General features: G+C 40.2%; 2 protein-coding genes across 4 annotated transcripts in view; both read left to right on the top strand.

Annotated features, from left to right (window-relative positions):
• Nucleotides 1-3,102: 3,102 nt before the first annotated feature.
• On the top strand, nt 3,103-7,980 carry haus4 (HAUS augmin-like complex, subunit 4). The gene is made up of 9 exons (XM_022220424.2): nt 3,103-3,346; nt 3,587-3,726; nt 4,943-5,074; nt 5,165-5,305; nt 5,495-5,591; nt 5,716-5,861; nt 6,492-6,622; nt 6,822-6,890; nt 6,984-7,980. The coding sequence occupies exons 1-9, from the start codon at nt 3,280-3,282 to the stop codon at nt 7,168-7,170; spliced, it is 1,110 nt and encodes a 369-aa protein (XP_022076116.2). The 5' UTR covers nt 3,103-3,279; the 3' UTR covers nt 7,171-7,980.
• A 1,029-nt stretch (nt 7,981-9,009) lies between these two features.
• The window catches only part of dock11 (dedicator of cytokinesis 11), a 72,051-nt gene continuing 58,526 nt past the window's right edge, over nt 9,010-22,534 (top strand). For all 3 annotated transcript variants that reach the window (XM_051943815.1, XM_051943814.1, XM_051943816.1), the window contains exons 1-8: nt 9,010-9,306; nt 15,735-15,851; nt 17,261-17,350; nt 18,141-18,223; nt 18,806-18,872; nt 20,043-20,138; nt 20,600-20,734; nt 21,861-22,044. In XM_051943815.1, coding sequence (XP_051799775.1) covers nt 9,202-9,306; nt 15,735-15,851; nt 17,261-17,350; nt 18,141-18,223; nt 18,806-18,872; nt 20,043-20,138; nt 20,600-20,734; nt 21,861-22,044 — 877 coding nt within the window. In that variant the 5' untranslated portion in view covers nt 9,010-9,201. The remainder of the gene's footprint in view (nt 9,307-15,734; nt 15,852-17,260; nt 17,351-18,140; nt 18,224-18,805; nt 18,873-20,042; nt 20,139-20,599; nt 20,735-21,860; nt 22,045-22,534) is intronic.

Raw genomic sequence — 22,534 nt, 5'->3', positions numbered from 1 at the left:
CCTATGGGGATTAATATCGCCTCACGTTTATGGTGTTCTTAAAGATCTCTTTCATGCATTTAGTTAATTAAAAAATACTCTTTTTGTTCGACTTTTTAATTTTCCTATGGGACAGCAATAACTTACATATCAGGATTCAGATGATCTGGGTTAAGAAGATATAGAAAGTTCAGAATACAGTGAGATTTAGCAGTTCTAAGTGGGTTCTGATTGTCAGAAATCAGTCTCATCTGCAGGCCATGAGAGCATATGCTGGGTTTTTTGTTTAATTTTTCAACATTTTGAGTCCATGTTCTTATAGAGATTTGCATTTGATCACCCAGCCTGAGAACTGGCACAACTCGGGAAATGGCGTTTCAATTAGTCACAAATTTCATTCACACTTCAGAGAATGTTTGAAGCATGGCTGCTGCATGCCTAACCCCCTCTCAGTTACTTATCACATATATGCAACCCCTTGATAATAACATGAGACTCTTGTTTTGAGTGTGAAGATAGAATGTCTGATGCTCTGGTGGATAAATAAGATACCAACGTTGTTATAAGTGCGGAACTAAACTGAGAAGACTTCTTTAAATCAACAGTTATTATTAGTCTATTTGATTTCTGTAGTTTATTTGTGTAGCTGCTGTAGATTAAACTATTTTCCTCTTTTATTCAGTTCAATGTAAAATGTGTTTTGATGTTGTTTTTGTCCAGTTCTAATGCTTTCCACTTGTTTTATAAAGTGTGATGAGTTGAAGTGTGCCGAATTTTAAAAATCTATAATAAGATTTAATGTGATTTCATTTAAAATTTGAACAAACGCAGCAAAAAATGACTAGAATTTTGAATGATGGGAGAAATGTTAGTTCATCATGCAGAGAATAAGTGTTACAGACTGAGTCAGTGCAAGGTGATGCATCGGCTGCAAAAACTAAACTGAATCACATCTTCCCATCAGTGTCCTCTTAGTGTGACAAGTGTTCCTCTGCTGAAAGATTGCTAACCTATCCTTTTGGTTTTGTGCAGTTTTAGACTGCAATTTTGGAATAGCTCTCAAAAAAAACATCTCTCCAGATACCGAGCCCAATCACAACCTGGCAATCTCTAAATGCTCTGCAGAGACTTCTAAACTTTCATCTATTGTGAAAATTGCTCTGCACCAAGGAATAGTGGCTGAGAAAAATTATTCTTCTGACCTGGAAATGCACCTCTACTCCCAGTTTTGCACACTGACTTCAGATGTTATCCGTTATACAAATGGAAGGACTGCATCAGAACAAACACAATGGAGACACACACAAAGTAAATTTGAAAGAATAGTGCAGCCTTTCCTAATATAATGTTGCATCACCCCCAAAAAACAAGATTTGTAACACAATAGTAATAGAAATGTAAACTTGACTGGCAGTCCTCATGGACTTTGTCTCAAAGTTTCGGTCTTTTTTCAGTTTTAGTCTACATATCTTTCATGTAGCATGTCATTGTAAATGCAAAAACTGTAAATAAAACAAACTATACAACACATATTTTAATCATAAATTTCAGCTCAGATTATAATGTTGTTAAAAAAATAATTTTCGTTTAAAATGATTATAATCTCCATGAATTTTCCCTTTGCGCGCCCCCGCGAGCGTCACGTGGTTTGGCAGCCCGAGCTCGCTCAAGTTGCTGTTTTGCCCACGTGGCCGCCATCTTGGACCGGGGCCGCTCGCTCCTCCAATGCATTAGTTCCATAGAGGAATGATGTGCTTTGAAGTGGTCATAAATCGCTCGATTCTCAAGCAATTTTGACGGGGTTTGCCTGTAACAAAAGCCAGACATGATAGATAGATAGATAGATAGATAGATAGATAGATAGATAGATAGATAGATAGATAGATAGATAGATAGATAGATAGAAATTTACATTTACAGCTTTACATTGCATTGGAGTACAATTATTATTTTTGTATTATTGTACTACTACTGTATTACTGTTATTGCTATTCATATAATTATCATTATATTTCTATAATATTGTATGATTATTGTTTATTATTTTTTATATTACAGTTACTGGTACTATTATTATTATTATTATTATTATTATTATTATTATTACTTCTATTATTATTGTTACTACTACTATTATAATACTCTTACTATATTACTATTATTATTATTACTACTACTATTACTATTATCATTATTATTATTAGTGTTATTACTACTACTATTACTATTATATCAATTATTATTATTATTACCATTATTACTGCTATTATTACTATTATTTTTTAATCGTTATTATTATTATTATTACTGTTATTATTACTACTACTATTACTATTATATCACGTGTATAAATCACATTCTTTGGGAAAGCTTAAACATGTGAGAAAAGTAGCCAAAGATAAAGAATTATCTACAACAAAAATAATTCCATCATAAATCAGGGCTATTATTAGATCTATCAGATGCTGCATTCTAACCCACCAATGACTGCAGTAAGTCTGTTTTCTTTCTTTGTAACAGGCTGATGCTAGGAACACTACATTCATAACATCGAATTTTAAACAAAAAAATGGTCTCAGATTAGTTATTTCACCAGTAAGCAGCTGTGTAATACAGAGGATGATGTAGAGAGCTGGTTAGATCATGGGTAGAAATCAGACACGGAGCTGATGGGGTTCTATCCGTCTTGTCAGCGTTTATTTCACTCTAGCTATGACAACCTGATAACAATATATTATCCTTACATACATCTTACATGTGAAAAGTAATCCCACGAGCTCTTGTTTCCTAACAGCGCTCATTAGAGCATCCATAGGCTGAACAGAAGTCCGGCATCTTTAAATAACTATGCTGGAGTCAGAGGGAGATAGTGTGTAGCTTAAGTGTTGAGTGGCAAAACCAGCATTGTAAAAAATATCCGAGCACATTGTATAGTAGCTACACGTGTGACGTTTCTAAAAAATCAAACAGTTTGGCAATCGGTTCAAAATTCAGCGAATAATTGCACTTTGAGATTCAGCAGTACCTCTTGCCTCCGTAGATGTCTATGCACCGCTGCCTCCGCTGGCCCCGGTTCAAGATGGCGGCGCTGTAAGCACGTCTCTCGACAGCCTATGAGGTGTCTCTGTATATATATCTATGGTCGAGTTGGCCAATAGAAAGGCTAAAGACTTCCTGCAGACGCGCGCAACTTGAAACAGGAAGTACACATTTCGATTTCATGTCTTCGCGTTGGAAAAGCTTTAAAAATCCCCAAACTTCGAAATAGTTCGGTTACAAAGGAACACAACTCAGTGGAAAATGTCCGCTGGACCCGAAACAACAAATGTGTCGTCGCTTGGGAAAGGAGACGGTTTGCATCAACAAGGTAAGGAAACAAATAAATTTACTGCGTTACTGTGTAGAAAATTGACATAGAGCTTAAGTATTGCATTGTATCACCCATTAACATAACTAATACGATGTTTTGCAGTTAAATATGACAGAAGGGTGAATGTGAAAGAAGCTATAATGTTGGTAGCATTTCATTTAAGTTGTGCTTTCATTCCTAAATCTCTTGACAATGATATAATTATGAATGAATCGTATGTACTGTCCTTCCACTTAGTGCTCGCCTCCTTCCCGCTGTGTGACATGACAGAAGAAGATTTGACCCAGAACCCTCAGTTCTGTAAACTCCTGGCCACTCTGGCACAACATGTGGACAAAACCGGACTCGTGGTCCAACTGAAAACTGAGTTGGACAAGGTATGAGTGGTTTCCTTCTGCATTTTTGAACATTGAAGCTTTTCATTTGCAGTTAAAAAGAAATAGAATAAAAGTTGGACCAAGGAGCTACAGTAAGACGTGAGTACACCCCTGTACAATATCAGTTATCTACCAAATGATTTGAAATTGGATCACATTACAGTAATTGCAATACTTCTAAGTCAACAAGAGGAAAATTTGCTCTTAAAAATACTTAAGACAGACCATATTGAAAGTACAGGTCCTGAAGCTGTGTCTATCTGTGTGTGGCTCCTGATGGCAAAGAACTGCCACAGCAAAAATCTCATTATGTGACCCCACAAAGATGGGAAAAGAAGACAGGGTGACCAACTAAAATCAGTGGAAACACAGTTGCAGCACTAATCAGGAGGTGTAGAATGAGGCATAGTATCACTAATTAGAGCTGTGGGCAACCTCCTGAAATGCTGCCACGAAGAATGTGCTACTTACAAAGTGTTTAAGTGCTTTAGAAGTGGCACAGGGGGTATCGTTTAAAATCAGAGTTTCTATGACAGCTCACACCATCTAAGAGGCATGGCATAACACCAGTCTTTATGAATGGTGGCCAAGAAAAACACTGTTGATTGCTCTTTGGAATTGAACCGCTTCTTTAAGCTCTGCCATATCACATGAAAAGAAGTCAGTGAATATTGGGAGCACATTCTTTGTCCAAATGACCAAGAAAAATGTATTCGATTGAAATAAGCTCCAGCATGGTTGACATTAATCTGGTCAGGACTATCACAGTGAATGTATAGTTCTAACAGTGAAGCAAGGAGGTAATAGTGTTATGATTTGGGACTGCATGAGTGCAAAAGTTGTAAGAGAGGAGACATTTATATAATGGTAACATGAATGCCTGTGGATATGCCAAAATCCTGTCTGACAAGATGACTTTCAATCTGCAGAAGCTTGGCAGAAGAGGAATATTCCAGTATGATGATGATACAAAGCACACTGCCAAAATCACACGAAAGATTCTATATATGAAAGCAGTAAACACTTTGACCTGAACAAGTATTTTGTCTGACTTGAATTTACTTCAACAAATTAACTACCCATGTATGACTTACTGACCCCTGCTGGTGACTGGAGAGAACTGCAACAGCATGACAGAACCACTTGCAGAGGTCAGACGGTGTAAGGTTTTGTGTATTTGTGGAAGCTAACAGATCTGGCTGCTTTTTTTTTTTAGGCTGAACAGAAGCTGCAGAGCCAGAGGAGTCACTGGCTGCGCTCTGAGATTCTCCACAGAGGGCTGCAGGAGATGATCCAGGACCACTGTGTCAGGAAGCACCATGCTGTTGTACCTCCTGACCAGAACATGGTACATTACACAAACTTATTTGTACAGCGCACAAAAGCACAAACAACATATGCTAATCTGGTCTTTAAAAGTGACTTTGTTTGGTTGTAGTTCTATGAGACGATGCAGAAGTGTCTGCTGGTGGCTCAGTGCGTCAGACAGCTGGATCCCAGTAACACTACAAACCAGGACCAGCCCTCTGTACTGGGTCTCACCCCACAACACTTGACGGAGCTCTTTCCATCAGAGAAGGTGAGCGATAAGAATACAGTCCATCCAAATACATGGTTGAACCTATTTGTGGATGTGCTGTTTCTCTATTTTTATGGCCTAAATCGACAAAAGATGTACGACAAACATGTTTTCAGGAAACCAAATTTGATTATCACTGCAAACCACACCAGTTTTCCCCTATACTCATGCTATATTTGTCTTTACCAGAATGTGCAGAGAATGAGAAGTGGTCTTCCCCAGAAACTGGAGAAACATCTCAAGGAAAAGTGTCTGAGCCTCCTCTCTTACTATCAGCCTGAATGGGGTATAGCTGCTAAAAGCTGATTGGACTTATGTGTTTACATCTTGTTCTCTTTCAGAAGATTCATATTGCTTTCTTGCTCTGCATTGACACACAATGACCAACGTATTTTTGTAATCTTCTCTAGAGAACGACAGTGAGGGTCTGAAGACCATCAAGTTGTCTCATCTGTCCGCCCAGCTGGACGAAGAGAAGAAAAGAGCAGAAAGTCTGAAGGAGACTTGTCGGGAAAACACAGTTCTTTTGCAAAGACAGACCCAGCTCTACCTCTCTGTAAGTACTCCTGTGAATGTGTTTAGTGGGGCTGAACGAGCTTCTGTTCAATGTTTACTGTGTAATAGATTTTAAATAATCTAATAGAGCATTAATGCATGAGAGACCATTAAAGCTGTGATTGGGCAACGCAAATGAGTGAAACCGCTGACATGAAAAGTGAAACCCTGGGTCATATGTGCTTCAAAATGTACAAAGTATGACTATTAAATAATGAAACCACAATGTGCATGCCTGAACTACACAATAAACATTAATCAATAGGCAAGCATAAACGACCTCTGCTTGAATTAAATGAAGCTGAATCATATAACTGTTAATTACTATCCACACCTCATATATGCTAAATTGCATCTTTTTTGATTTGCTAATTGCATTGTTTCAAATTATTTTATTTGAAATCAAACAGTTATTCACCTCTAGTGTTTAATTAACTAAGGAAAACTGATTTCTCATTTTTTTCCTGCCACATATCTTGTAATTTTGCATCTTTTAAAGACATGTACTCGCTGGAACTTGCTTTCAAACTCCAGTATTTGAATGTTTTGGTGCTTAAAAAGTGTAAATGTGTCCTGTCTAATTTGCCACAGCAATATTTTACTGTATTCCCTCCTCTCTTTTCCCATCCAGGAGCTGACAAAATGCATTCAGCTTCTCCAGTCTCTCATCTTGGACCACAGGCTAAAGATCCAGACAGATTTGGACGGGAAGAAATTAGATTACTTCGAAGGCAAATGTGAATTAGTCTTACAGAAGATAAAGTAAGCAGTTTTCCGTGTTTTACCTGCCTAAATACATATGCTAAGTGATTCTGTTGAAATTTACGGGTCCCCTTGACGGGAAATTTGACGTTAAGCGTGCATTAAGCCAGGGCTGTGAATCAGCATTTTCCTTCCCATGGTGACTCACGGTCGACCACGAGATGTCTAAACCGTCATGTTTTGTTCTTCTTCATTAAAGGACTGAGATGGTGGAAATTCAGCTGGACACGTACACTGTCGACTCAATATCTGCTCATAGAAAAATAAGGCAAGAGAGTATTTTTCTCATCTGGTTTTTTTTGTTTTTGTTTGAGAGAACACACATTTTGCACAAACTAATGCGCCTTTTCCTCGATTGCAGGGAGAAGCTGGAGTCAGAGCTGAGGGCCTGTAAAGCAGAGAAGCAGTCTGTTGAGTTAAAACTGTCCTCCTTTGAGATCTTGGGCAAAGAGTTTGAGTCTCTGGCTGAGGAGTACTGCAGATTACAGCAGGAGATAGAAATGAAAAACTGGGCTCTGAAGGAATTCACCAAGTACAATGAGAAGTAAAGATTCTATCTGAGACTGAGGCCACAGCCGGCATTTTTTCCTTTTCAGAGTGTGTAATTTGTCAGAATGACATGCTGGCATTTGAATGTTGGACACAATAAACTACAGTAACTCTGGTGAGTAGAAGAACTGAAGGCTCCCATTAGAGATCCTGACTGAAGACTTGTTTAATTCACTTTTCCCTAAAATAGCTAACCTTGTGAGTCCATTTTAATGAGTATTTCTGTTGTCTTTGTGTCTATTTAGAGTTCAAAGCTTGTTTAGTCTTTGTCTTTAATAAGAGGCAGTTTTACATTCATCTCCTATTACCATAAGGAAGTGAGAATAACTGTATTTGTACTTACGCTGCAGACTGCTACTTTCCTAAAATGTTCTTCCTATTTAACAATGATCATCTTTTCAGTGACTTCATGCAACTTTGATTAAAATAAAATGTGTATTTTTAGCAAATCTCATTCAGCAAGTTCATTTTCTGTATTGCCATGTGTTGGTCAGGAGAAAATAACTTAAAATAATTGCAATAAGGGGTCTGACTATGCTTTTCTGAGCTAACTGCAGCTGTGCAAATGAAATATAAGCAGCAGGTCTGGACATGTGCACAGCATCCTTCCACATATGATGCAGGAGCATAACACTCCTCCACTGGTGTGTTTTATATACTCGACATCTGGTAAGGGCCTCTTGTAAAACACAATTCTGCATTGCTATGAAGTTATGTCCCTGTTCCCCCCAGTGTGCTGTCTTTAGCTGCAATTGTGTCCGTATTTTCATATGTTGTACTGTTACCCATTAAATGATGATGAAATTTAACTTGTCACATAACAAGGAATGTTCTTGGGTTGGAGACAGAGCTTCGGTATGAGACATTTTGTTAAAAGAAACAAAAAAAGGGGTCACGTATGTGCTGCAGATGGAAGCCAAAGAGCTGAGAAAGATGCTTCAAGTACTGTATTAAGGGGCATTTTCTTGCAATTTTCAGAATGAGCCACAAGATGGTGGTATACCACCAATACTGACAGTTATGTCCATCTGCAGGGACTGAATTTAATAATTGATGCAACTTAGTGCACAGGAATTGCAACTTTGACACGATTTGAGCACTTTTCAATACAAGGAAGTTAAGGAAAATGTTTGTGCTTGAAGCATTTTCTTCAAATTGCCATTGAAAAGGGTGTAAGCAGAATATAACAGTGCTTTATTTAAAATGAAACCTGATTTGAAGAGTTGTGTTATTGTCTTTGCAGCTTTATTAGCATTTTTTAAAATCATAATTTTAGCAGCTGTTCCAGGTTTTAGTTGAGATCAAAACACTTATTATGCTGTAAATGAGTTCTAATGTGCTTCTACATGGCAGTCTTGCTTGTATGAGCTAATGATTATTAGTCCTACATTAATTAGCTTAAAAAAGGAGATATTGTTGCACTCAAATGCGTGTGTGATGGGCCAACTTTATAAAAATGGCTGTGAAACTGATGAAACCTATCAAATGAGCTTAATTCCACTTTAAATGGTGAACGAGTGACTCAAAAGTGTGAAGAAATTTTATAATTTTACCATTTAATATCATGCAAATTATTATAAACCCCTTTTTTGTAGTCTTCGGCATTATTAAAACAACGTGTTAAGTGCCAAACAAACCCATTCACCCATTAAATCATCCCCCTGTGAGCCATTAAGCTAATCTAACTAACCATATAAATTAAGCTGCTGTCAGGTTCACGTCCGCTTTGTCTTCCCACATTGACGATCTTTGGAAAGCCCGCTCTCTCCACACACAGAATCCGGGTAGGAGTGAAGCATCTCGCTGTGTTAACCCCTCTGTGATCTCATCATCATCATCATCAGCAGCAGCAGCAGCAGCAGCAGGAGGAGCAGCAGCAGCCCCGCCTCGCGACGCTCCACCGCTGGCTGATTCCCTTCCAACGCGGCTTCACATCTGGCTGTCACAAACCCAGCGCCGCCGCATGCTCGGTGCCGCCGCGGCATGCCCGTTTCCACACCGGTTCGGAAGGTTTTAAGCAGCCCGGCGCCATGTCCGAGGTTCGAAAATTCACAAAGAGGCTCAGCAAACCCGGGACGGCCGCGGAAGTCAGGCAGAGCGTATCGGAGGCTGTAAGGACCACCGTGGACCTGGTGGTGAGCCGGTTATTTTATTTTTTTAAAAAAAGCTAACTAGCCTGCTAACCCCCTCCCCTCCCCTGTGCTCTACTTGGGGGGAGGTTAAGCTGCTTTTAAAATAGCTTCTGCTCTTTTTTTATTTTTAATTCTTTTACAGTTTTAATTCACTGTCCCGCCGAGTTATAGCAGCTCTGCTATGTCTGGATTTATCCTGTGCAATGTTAATAGACAGCTCATTCCGGAGCCATTGGTTTGCCTCAATAGTGTGACATTGTCCACAGGCACACATGGTTTTTCAGTCTCCTTTTGTGTGCTGGCGGATGGAGAGCATTTGGACAGCTGCAGCATGGCTTCCCTGTCTTTGCCTTGGAGCTGTACATGTGCATGTGTCTTTATTCCTGTTGGTGCAAAAAAGAAATCAGTCCCTGCATTGTCTTCACAGCTGATCATAATGGGTGTACAAAGCTGAAGATGTTTAAAATGGGTTTTTTCCTCCTCTTCCTCTGAATGAATGAATGAATGAATGAATAGCTGGATGGATAGTGGCTTAGAGCAGACTGCAATAATGAGGAGGGATTAGGTGCAGTGGCTTGAGATGAATAGCGTTTAGGTTCCTGCTGATACAGCATTTGTGTGTGTGAAATGATTTTTCTGCGAGTAAATCAAAGGCATGACATCGGTTTTGAAACTTAAGCGATGTCAGTGCACATTAACGTACCACCTACTGATGTCTTTTTCTTATAACCAAAGCCATCTGCTAACCAATCCACTTTTTTTTCATTCTGTGACAGTGACAAACTGCGAGTTTAACGCAGCAAAGCAGTCATATATCTGTGGCTGTTTAGAGAGCTGAGCTGGATGAGTTTGTACAAGAGATAAACTCTTGTTCCCCTGGGATTAGACTGTAGTCTTATGATGATCATCTTGAAGAGTGTGACGCAAAGAGTTTCACATTGCAATGATCTTGTGATGAGATTCTTATTTCTGCAACAGAAGTGAGTGTTGTGTGTCTGCTTGCGTTTGTAGCCACGTGTGATGTGTGTTTTTATTCAGCTATGGAGACGTAAGATTTGCCCGCTCATTTTATGGGTTAAAAATGTCTGGTTTGGTAACAGAACAAATAGTGTTCTGTGAAGAGTGCATGGCCTGTGTTCCTCTCACATGGGGATTCCCTCAGGCATGCTGCGACCATGTTTCCTCTGTGACTTTCTCTGTGGTCTCATTCTTGACGTCTTCATCTTCCTACTGGAAGACACTTTTGCTTCCATGCTTGAGCTGTTAGAGTGTCCTTTGAAGAAGCAAGTTTTACCTGTTTCCAATCAGAAAGTCAAATAAACCTGAACAGAAACAGCCGAGTGGAGAACATTTGTGGTTGTTTGTTTTTTTCTAAATGATTCAGACAAGAAATCATGGGAATTCCTATCAGCTGATGTGCCACTGGTCTATCTGCAGTTCTTGGAAGTCCTGTTGAAAATTTGTGACCAAGTCCACATGTACTTCTGCATTTGATGGTCTATTAGATAGAATTGTTGAGGAACAAATGGACAGTCTTAGTGTCCTGGATTCAAAATAGATGTAGATGACAGCTGTCTAGTGAGTTGCTACCTCTGTCGTTCACTATAAGGAAGCTTGTCAGTGCAAAGCATAGCAAAGACTGGATTCTACTTTAGCCATAGTTTAAGGGTTTTTGTTTGTCCCTAGGTTATCTAATGGCAAGCAGCACCAGTACTGACCGACTACATGTTTATATTGTACAAGTATGTCATTAACATTCATTTTAAGTGCACATTGTGGTTTCAAATGGGTTGATCAGATGCTCTTTTTGTCCTCATGATAGAAAACTGCATATCTTTTAGCTCTAGACTTTTGGGCACATAAAGCAAGATGGTCAAATGCATATTGGCTGTAGGAATTTCAGATATTTTACACCAAGCAGCCACAATGTACATCCATCCATTAGCAATACACCGCTTAGTCCTTATTAGGGTTGCAGAGGAGCTGGAGTCTATCCCAGTTGACTTTCACATTGTGGAAGGAAGCTGGAAAACCCACATGCACAAGGAGAACATGCAAACTCCTTGCAGAAAGATCCCAGACCCAGAAACCAGAGATCTTCTAGCTGCAATGTGAAAGTTCTGACCACCAAGCCACTGTGCAGCCCAGTCACAACATTAAAACATTAATCATGTGCAATGTTATGCTGGGAAACCTTGATGTATTCATGTGGATGTTGCTTTGACATGTACCACCCACCTGAACACCGATGTAGATCAATCATACCCTCCTTCAGCAATGGTACTCTCCAATGCAAGTGATCAGAAATGGCTCAAGAACCACAACAAAGAGCGCGAGATGTTCTAGAACAAGTCTAGTCCAGAGACCCCATCCTGCAACCCACAGTGTCCAAAGTACCTGCTGCTAACGCTTGGACTCAATGGATCAGGGCTATTTTGACAGCATTAGGGGGGCCTGGATAATAATAGGTGGTTTTAATGTTGTTGCTAATTGAAGTATTGACTAAAACATTAACTGCTTCATCAGAACTATGTGGAGCTGTCCTGGAACATCTCGTCTTTAGTGGGAAGGAACTGGAACTGATCCAGGAGGTGATATAGTTTGGCTCACTTCCACGCATAGCAAAGATTCTGGCACCAAACTCTTGTAAAAGAGCTGAAATTTCTCCTTTTCTGGAGTTGCCCAGGGTGAGAGGTATGTGTCAGAGTTCTCCCCAGAGATCTAGAGGGTCGGGTTGCTGAGGGAAGGCTCTGACTGTTTGGAGCATCCAAGCTTCTTGGAGTGACAGGGTGACGTTCTGTAAGGGATTCCATTTAGGGACTCCATCGTTCTGTTGGGAAACTTCAACAATCACATGACAGTCTTTATTCATTTTATCTTTTTCCATTCAGTTAATAAGTGACTTTGTGTCTCTTTATCCACATTGTATTGCAAGAGATAATGATTTAATAAATTGTTGTATCAATATTTCCTTCCACCCGTAATCGACACTACAGCAGACTCAGAAACGTCATCCTCCAACTATGCAGCCAGTCTGCAGTTCGTAGAAATCTTCCCCTTTGTGGATTAACTATGTCTAAGTATTCCATTGATGTCTCTCTGTCATGCAAAGCTCACTACTGCATTGCTGTCTGATGAATATTATTATATTTTATGAGGTCTAAAGATCTTAGAAAGCTGGCATCAAGGATGTGGTTTTTTTTTTGTTTAATGTAAAGTTGACGGTTAATACCCTTAGAAAAGTTGCAGTTTAAATCCTGTATCTATAAATGCATCCCCAGTGTGACAAAATGTGAGCTCTCTTTATATATTAATATTTTTTTGGAATAGAAAGGGACTGACACAAGGGTAGAAGAGGCTTGCTGGCTCCCTTTTTTTTCTTGAAATGAGCCACTCTATATTTAAGCAGCTCATTTACACACAGATTTGAGCACTTACTGGGGTCAGCTGTGGGACAGTGAAGCTGCTTTATCCTCGATGTGACTAGCATGACAGTGTGTGTGTGTGTGTGTGTGTGTGCACGCTCATCCATTGTGTATACTGTGTAAGCTTCTCCAGCCAACGTAATAAAATCCACTTGGTCGTGTTGGACTCGTGAGTGCCTTACATCTGCAGAACCGTAACGGGAAACAGACATCTGGAAATGCACCCTTGCTAACATCATCATCATCGTCATAGGCCTCTGGAGGCGGACTTGGAGCTGTGCTTTGTACAGAGAGATTGGTGTTTGAGTGTTCTTCAGCCAGACTGATAGTTCAGAGGGGAAAGTGTGATACGTAACAGGAGGAGGCGACATCAATAAGATGGAAAAGTGTCTGAAATCACTTACACTGTGCAGCTACACCCAAGTGTTGGGTCACATCCTTTTAGAGTTTTAGCATTTTTGCGTGTTTGTGTCGTTTCCCAATCAGTGACACTGTGGCTTCACCGACTGCTTGAGATTCTTCAGCTTCTTTCCTCTTCTCTGAAAGCAGAACTCGCTCTCATCTGTCCCTTCCCTCCTAGCTCGCTTCCTCTCACTCCCTCCCTCCCTCTCGTTCTGTAACGTGATCACTGTTGCAGCAGGGGCATAGTGTGCTACCGACAGTCGCCTCTGACTTGCAACGCTGCGGTTCAGCTCGTTGCATATGACAGGAAGCAGCGCTGCTGTGTTGGGTGCAGTGGGCGGCACAGCCATGTGTAATGGTTTCAGCAGACTTGTAGGTGTTTTGTTTTGCTGCTGGTTGTCCAACGAGTTTCGAGTCTGTGTGTAAAAAGATAGCTGTGATGCTGCATAGCACAGAGAAAAAAAGTACCATTAGGGTTAGGAAGTTTTTCTTTAGATTAGTGGTTCAGAAAATGTGAGACAGAGGATTTATGTGGACAGCAGAGAAAGTCAGGGTCTGGTGGAAAAATTTGCAGACAACATGTACATGTACCCGGCTTACTTCACAGGCCAAATTACTGGTTGGAAAACTTTGGAAGGGAGAACTTTCTTCACTTTACTGGCTTGTGCACAGATGCGAGTACATTCAAGAAGGAAATTTTAACCCCTTAAACATAACTGAACACTCAAACATTGTTCAAATTCACAGAACTTTATTAACAAGAATTTATAACCCTTCAAATGTACAACGATAAAACATTTCAGGCTGGAGTTTTGAGGAAATAGGCATAAATTGATGTACATTGCTATTGTTGTTGAGACTGATTAGAATAGCAGCTTTTTGAGTGAACCCAGGTGTACCCAGATGTAATCCAAATAAATTAATGAGTACATGAATGAATGAGTGGCTGGATAGAAGAAATTATAAAATGAGAATCAAGACAACATTGATATGCTTTTACAGACAATATGTTGTCTACAAGCCAGCATTTTAATTCAGCCTAATGTATGCAGCAGGGAATAGTTTCTTTGGCTGTAGATTTCCCCAGACGATAATTGCACGGTCTGCCATGACAACTGCTACATTCAGAAAATGAAAATATTGAGCTATTTTCTTTAAATTTTTGTGCAAAAATTGAATTGTTAAACAACCCAAATGTGAACGATCAAAAATTAGACTATTTGTGAAGTACGGTAATCCAATTAAATAGATGAGGAACATTTCGTGATTAGTTGTTTGATTCATTTGGATTGTGCAAATTGAACGAAAAACTGCAAAGCGTCACACAGATCCTTGACTGTGATGCTGTGCTTAGAATATTTCACCCATGGCAAAGATAATACACTGTAAAGACGGTTGGTAGACAATACAATACTCAAATCTGGCAAAATATTCAATGACGATTAAGAAAATATATTTTCAATGCTTTTTAAAATGCAAAAACAAGAAAGTATAATGTAATCTGAGGGATCGATGTAAAGCTGGGTATGCCAAAAACACGTCAACCCATAAAAGAACTTGTATGCAGAATAATTGCACATGTAAACGTTCCTACTGATAGTTTTACAGCGAAAGCGGGATAAAAGCAGCAGCTAAACTACCACCTTTTGAGCTTTCTCACTCTGCCCACCCGTGGTTACGATACGCAAACAAATCTCTACATATGAGCTGCACAACTCTTAAATGGAAATATTATGGAGTACAAGGTGGAAAATCACCCACTCCTACTCTCCCAGCTGTCGAGTCTTTCTCCCCACTGTCCCTGTTCGCTAAGCGGCCCGTCGTCTGCCCTGCACCTATCAGACTGTGTGGCGGTGACTCACTAATGTGGCACAGAAGCTGATCAAATCCATACTGTCTGATTTCCTCTGCTTGAGTCCAAGCAGCTTGGTGTCGCTCAGCCAAGGCTTATTGACTAAGCTATTCATCGCCCTTTTCTCTGCTTAGCTTTGAGCTTAAAGTGGCACTTTCTTGGAATTGATTTTGAGTCTTTCCAAGTGGTTTAGGTTTATACTCGTCATCACATCTTGACCTAGTTGTGGGTGGCTGGGTTTTTGAGGCTCAAGGCCCCTTTAAGACATTATAGGAAGGGGGATTTCATATCATCCACTTCTCTATGAAACTCAAAACAGGAAGTTATGCTTAGCTTTGCCTGTAATTCAGCTGTTTTGTGTTGTTTCCTTACTAGATGTGCCTCTGCTTGAATCTGATCATAATTTGTCTGTGTTGTGCCACCTTTCGGTCTTATTGTGAGTTTCCTCGCTTTCATCATCGTTTTGCTTTTTTTTGTTTTTCTCATCCGCCCACACGTTTCTGAGCAACTGTTTCCCTGCTCTGTGACAGTGCTCTGAACTTTGTGGTCGCCTCTCTGATCTCCTGCGGCCCAGCTGTAACATGGGTGGTGAAAAGTTCTGGGGGCGAGCACTTGTTAACTTCTTTCAAACAGCAGGAGCGCATAGAGGTTGCCAGAGCCACAGTAAAGACAAAAACACAAACATGAGATCAAATCAAATAGTCGATTTGAAATTACATGTTTTGCCCTCCTTTCCATCTTTCTTCTCTTAGGAGCAGCCAAAGATCATTGAACCACTCGACTATGAGGCTGTGGTGTTTCAGAGAAAGGCCCAGATCCACAGTGATCCGCACAGAGACCTGCTGCTCTGCCCTGTCGATGATGTATCGGTGAGTCCTGTCAACATTATGCTGTGGTCACCTGTCACCCAAAACACCTTTGTCATCATAACACACACAATAATGCTGTGTTTTATCACTTTTCTGCCACTAACATATTAACTAACTGTAGTTGAGATTTGGAGGCTCCCATTCCTTTGCCTCCTCCATAGTTTCACTAGTTAGTTATTAATTTTATGGTTGAAAATTCAATTTACCAGTGCTGTGTATTACAAAACTATCTAATAGAGACACTATTTTTCAGTTATCTCATATCCTTGGCAATTCTGAACAACAATTTCCCGCTATATATTGGGTTGGCATATTCATTAACAGTGATGTATCTGCTTGGGACACAACTATTTTCATTGTTGATTTATCTGCTGATTATTTTCTCAATCAGAAAATGGTGCAAATGTCAACCAGTGTTTACCAAAATCCAAGGTAATGTCCATAAAAGTCTTGTCCACAATCCAAAGCTATTGTGTTTGTAGTCATTAAGAGAGAAAATATTCATCTTTAGGAAGCTGGAATTGGAACATTTTGCCTTTTTTTTGGCCATTTCTTTCAAAACAATTGCCATAACCATATAATCAGTTATTGGATTAGTTGGTAAATAATTATACAGTTTAAAACTAACAAATTATTTTTTAAAGCTTTATAATATGCTATTGATTAATTATGGTAATAACATAAGTAATGATACAAAATTCATTCTGACCAAAGGGAATGTAACAGAAACCCTTTATCTCGCCTTTTTTAGTCACAATATGAACATCCCTAAAAGAATAAATCTTCTTTCCTCTATGATTAATTTTAACAGTTGTAAAAACATTGTGCCAGCACCTGAAAGAATGACATTAAGAAAGTACGCAGTTAAACTTTATTAATCAGTACAAGACTGATCCACATTCATTCCACAGTCTGTAGTTTGTCAGTGCTATACGAATGCTTTATGCCTTAAACACCTGTGCTGAGCTTTCTGCAGTAAACGCTCAGATCAGCGGCTTTTTTCTGAAACGCATAGCTGTAAAATATCACTTTCTAAAGGAGGTTTTCCCATCGTTAATCACGTTCATCCCCAACACACCACACTCGGTTATTTATGGGTCAGTCCAGGAGCCTGACTGGTCAAATACAGTCCGGCCTGCTCTGTATTTATTGATACGGCTTCAAACACGTGGTTTCGCTTAGCGCAGCATCTTGCTTCATGTCCACTTTTTTTCCCCGCTGTCCTTAGAGAATTTGATGACACTCATCTGCTTCTTTGTATTAGTGCCTTCTGTTTTCTCTCAGACTTTGCCTCTTTGATTTCCTTTCTTTTTTCCTGTCTTTGCTGCTGTGCTACTATTTTACTGAGAAAACAAGGAGCCGCATATTTTAGTGTATGTATTCTCTTGTGTGTCTCCTTGTGCATGCAGGAGTCCCACATCTCCAGACAGAGGAGGACCGTCGTTCCCTCAGTGCCCCAGAATGCAGAGCGGGAGGCCAGGAGTCTGTTTGCCAAAGAGGTACTATAACCCAGCAGACCCACGTGTGTGACTTGGCCCCATTTGGTGGTAAACGGCTCATTTGTAGCAATGACATGTAGCCCTTTCTAAAAATAGAGCAGGAGATGTTGGAGTGATAAAAGCAAAGCTAATAGTTCACATTAAAGCTTCTCAGTACTTCCTTTTACTGATAACAATCTGCGTTACAAAAAGCCAAAAATACAGTCTAAATTCATTTCTTATCAAACATGAATGGGAAAGTCTTTATGATTTCACACCAGTCTTTTGATTTTGAGTCAAAGTCTTAAACAAACAGTATGCACAGTTCAATAGTAAACAAATACTTTCTGACAGATCCTTCTCGTCCATGATGTGGACATACTCTGCTGCTCTGCCAGGCTCTAAATCTGTGTGTATCAGGCAGCTCTCATGACTGTGATATAGCACAGATTGTTAAAACAGACCCAGGCTTACTCAGCATTTATTGAACAAAGATCCATTCAGTTGACTTAACTCAGAATATCTGCTTGCAGTTATATGCTGATCCAAAAAGTAATGTGTAAAATAAAAACCATCTTGACTAAACAACCAAATAAGCGATGGCAAAAAAAGGTCTTCTGCTACTTAGCGGACTTATTTTGAGTTTATAAATAAATTATCGAGCTGGAATTTCCTCCCCAAAATACCAAACTGAGTGCTCTATCCTCATCCATGACATGGAGTCGTAGGAAAAGACTGGACGCTTGGTTATATAGGACGCTTGTTATATTCGCTACTAATCCAGCTCTCTGTGTGCTGACCTGTTTGGCAGTGCATCAAGATGTACAACACCGACTGGCACGTAATCAACTACAAATATGAGGCTTACTCTGGTGACTTCCGCATGTTGCCGAGGTAAGTAAGATGAGAAGAAAATGTGTTGAAGTAAATCAAAATGTAATTTGAACATGTGGAAAATTTTAGAGGATAGAGCTGAGATTTTTGTGCAAAGCAGCTGCACTTCTTTACTGCCAAATATGTAACATGTACAAGAGATTTACTCTGCTCACATCAATCTGCTGGATGATGGACCTGTAACAAATCATAAATGCAGATCTGATGCTTCCGCAGCGTGAAGAAAATGTTGTAAATACATTTTTAAAAAAACTGCAGAGTTCCGCCATATTTTCCTCGATACAACAGGTGCGGCCCATGCGTTTTGAATTTTTATTCCATGTTGATGAAGCAGAGTGAGGGAATTATTTATCACTGAAGCCATGAATTGGAGAAACCTTCTGTAATAGCGAGGAAAAAAAATACTGTGATGCAAAAACTGAGAATATAGTGCAGGAGGAACTGGCCGAAGCAGATCATGCAGAGCAAAGAAGACAGAACAAGATGTGTAAATCATTCAGTATATTATATATATATATATAGCTGACCTTTCTATGGGAGAAGGGAGATTTATTTGCTGACCCTTTTCCTGTCTTTTTAAAGCAAAGGCCTGAAAACAGACAAGCTGCCAGCTCATGTGTTCGAGATCGATGAAGATGCCAAAGACGAGGTGAGTGGAGGGTCTGGAGTGCCACAAGCATTGATCACTGCATGGGGGATGAGTGCTCTGCTATTGACTTACCAGGCCCTTCTGAACCATGCTTATATGCACGGCTTTTAGCGATCTGACATAAATCTGGCGCAGAAATCAAAATGATTCTGCCCAACATGGATATACAGTAATACAGGGACAAGCTGTGGTGACTTATGGGCTGTGTGGCCCCAGAGACTGACTGCTGGGCGGTGAAACCAGAGGCCTTTTTTTGTCCTATAAATAGCTCCCATCAATCCTTCTCCCCCTGCTCCCAGGCCGCATGTGAATAAAGTTAGATGGAGGAAGAGTTTAAATGAAGGAAAATAAATGCTGCTGTGCTGCCGGGAGGAGACGGCTCTATTACGTCTCAGAGCTAAATTATCTCTGCGTTATCATTTGTGGCTGAGATGACAGATTTAGTGGCGTCTCTGTTCCATCCTGCCGGTAAAAATGTTAGAGATATTATGCAATAGGTAACAATGCCAAATATGCATCTATACATTCTAGCAGTGTTTTTATTCTTGCCGGTTGGCTGCTGTGAGTCGCTCCGGTCTGACCGATGAAAATGAAGGATGAACTTGGACAAGCTGCAGGAGGACAGAAAGCCAGCCAATTGGATTACAGGAGGAGACAAGGGAGGGAAAAAGGGGGAGGTGTGACGCACAGAGGACAAAACGGCACTTCAGCGTGATTAGGCTCATCTCGGTCCTTTTCACTCGCTGTTATGATATGTGTGTGATGTTCCAGACTTGCATTAAGTAAATTAGACCCCTGCGCTTTGAATTCTTTCCAGAAGCCGGATGCATTACTTCCCAGGATGTGTGTTTGTGCCTGTGTGTGTGTGTGTGAGAGTGCTTACTAAGAAACCAATCCCTTGTGATGAATGTTGGTATTTTCTGTGGTGCTAATGAGCAGTCCCATGATGGGTATGAGATGGAGAGGCTGCACTAACAGGACTGGGGCTGAATTATGATGGTTCCTTTGATTCGGCTGGACAGTGACAGTCAACGACATGAAGGTTTTTTAGACAGTGGCGCATCTCTAAGCACACCGAATGTTTAATATACAAGAAGCGTTGACCTGAATTAAGCAGCATAATGAAGGCTGTCTTGCCTGATCCCCGGTGTTTGTGTTTGTGTCCGTCAGGACTCGGCGTCGCTGTGCTCTCAGAGGGGCGGCATCATGAAGCAGGGCTGGCTTCAGAAAGCCAACATCAACAGCAGTCTGTCTGTCTCCATGAGGGTGAGTCACCACCAGACCTCCTGTATGTTACTCATTCAACATAACAGTCACAAATGAAACAAGGCCATGTAGGGATCAGAGCACAAGCAGGCAGATTTGTAGGTAAATGAAGGCTGAAACATGAAAACCACACTAATCTTTTGTATCATTCAATCTCATCAGACTGTACATTATAGATAAGAATGTTTACGTAATTTTCGACAGCTGCAGTCTGCAAGGCGCACATCCAGTTAAGAAGTTCTGTAGACCTACAAGTACTTACTGTACAATGAAAGAGACATAAAAATATTGTCAGTATCTTCCCTTCAATCAGGAATTTAAATCGTTTTTGCAGGCAGCATAGCTTTACTCAATACCAGATGTGTTTAGAAGCCACATTTCATCCCGTATTTTTCTTTGAGATCTCACAAGCTGATAGATACGAATCTCCCTGACTTCCTCTCCATTGCTGTGAATTGCAGGTGTTTAAAAGGAGGTACTTCTACCTGTCTCAGCTCCCCGATGGCTCCTACATTCTCAATTCTTATAAGGACGAGAAGAACTGCAAGGAAACTAAAGGCTCCATCTACCTGGACTCCTGCATAGATGTCATTCAGGTATACCAGAGCTGAGTTTGGACAAAAATCTAACAGACTGTTGAGAAGCCAGTTACAGTTGTGGTAGCACAACTTTTTCTTTCCGGTTTAACCCACTGTATGATGTTGTTTTGTGTAATTAAACTCACTGTGTGCACTTCCCTTGTGGACTCACTGTGAGTTTTTGATTCTTGGCATGAACTCACACCCTCGTGAAAGTCAGTGTGTTTCCTAGTCCCGCCACGCTCCAGGGGCTTTTAGCTGCTTTTATTGGACAGATTTACTGCATTCCACTGACTTGGACCTAAAATGTCCAGTTCTGGCAGATTATAAGAGGCTGCTGCTATTGGCTCATGGCACAGGCTGGTACCTCATTCAGGTCTGCCCTCCCTGACGGGGCTGCCAGGAAGCTTTCAGGTCGATGAACGCGTTCAGGAGATGAATGGGCAGAGTGAGGGGGACTCATTCTGGCTCGTGGGTTTGATGTGGAAGCTTTGTTTTCCATGAGAACCAGGTTTTGCACCTGTTTATTCATGGTTGGATAACACTGGCTCTGCATTTGTTTCAAAATGAATGAAATCCCTGCATGGTCTGACTGTACATTATAGATTATTTTTAATCCTTTATTGTGTACTGAAACCCTTTAAATAAAAAAAGCAAGCATTGATAGATAGATAGATAGATAGATAGATACTTTATTAATCTCCAAAGAGAAATTCACAGTTCCAGCAGCATGAAAGGCAGAGAACATGAGAGCATGCAAGTTACAAATAGACTATGTTACCATTGTTACCATTTCCAGGCTTTACACAAAGGCATTGTACTTTTAGCTCTTATGGTTTCATATAGTTTTTTTTTACATATTCTATTGTAATCCTCTACGTTTGACCACTTCCTGACATTCTTGCATTTTATGAGTCTGTAATTTCTGTGCCACTGCAACACACTTTGTAACTTTGGCTTTAAAAAGTGCTGCAGAAATGAAGTTCCTTAATAAACACAGCAGCTTTTACTCTGCTGTCATTGATAAAATATCCTCCATAAATGCAAATAGCCAGCTTTATTAAGCACAGTGTGTTTTGAATCGATCAGAAGCTAGCAAAAAATCTACCAAAACTCTAAAACAGAATACATTTTGTGTCCTCAGAGTCCTAGGATGCGGCGCAATGGTTTCGAGCTGAAGATGCAAGACCGATACAGCCACTTCCTGGCTGCAGACAGCGAAGCAGAGATGGAGGACTGGGTGGTCACGCTGAAACAGGCTCTGCAGAGCAGCACTGAGGCGGGGCAGGACAGGAGGAATGGTACAGAGTCACTGGACTGTGCCCTAGGTGAGCTTATGTTCATTTGACAAGCTATGCTTTAGATGCACATACCCAGATTATGTTGTAGTAAACCTAGCATTTGCAGCCTTATTGAAAAATCTCTGTGCAGTCATGGTCCACTTAGCAATGATGACAATAATAGCATGTTTGGACATAATCTTTAAGCCTGAAGTAATGGTACCCGAGGTTGCAGTAATCTGTTTCCCTGGCAGAGGAAAGAGTTCACATCTTAAGTCTGAGATTTCTGTTATGACATTTTAATAGCTTCCATATTACAAAGACACATATATTATAAACAGACTTACACTTCGCCTGTCGTTGCTGCCAATACAGAGAAAGACTTGACATATTTACACATCAAGTAAACCAGAGATGAACCCAAAAATCAGCTGCTTTATTTATTTGTTTTGCTGTTAAGTTTCACTCCCAAATTCTCTTACGCAATCATTTCCTTAGGTGCGAGTTACGGTGAACTTTTAAACTTGTTGTTTCTACA

The sequence above is a fragment of the Acanthochromis polyacanthus genome, chromosome 23 (genome assembly GCF_021347895.1).
Source record: "Acanthochromis polyacanthus isolate Apoly-LR-REF ecotype Palm Island chromosome 23, KAUST_Apoly_ChrSc, whole genome shotgun sequence".
Lineage (NCBI taxonomy): Eukaryota > Metazoa > Chordata > Actinopteri > Pomacentridae > Acanthochromis > Acanthochromis polyacanthus.
This window is presented reverse-complemented; position numbering and strand designations above follow the sequence as displayed.

Excerpts from the sequence above, each read along its gene's own strand:
- haus4 (XM_022220424.2), top strand. The coding sequence starts at position 3,280 with ATGTCCGCTGGACCCGAAACAACAAATGTGTCGTCGCTTGGGAAAGGA. Across the intron at positions 3,347-3,586 it reads AGACGGTTTGCATCAACAAG|TGCTCGCCTCCTTCCCGCTG; the intron begins GTAAGGAAACAA and ends CCTTCCACTTAG. Across the intron at positions 5,592-5,715 it reads TTACTATCAGCCTGAATGGG|AGAACGACAGTGAGGGTCTG; the intron begins GTATAGCTGCTA and ends AATCTTCTCTAG.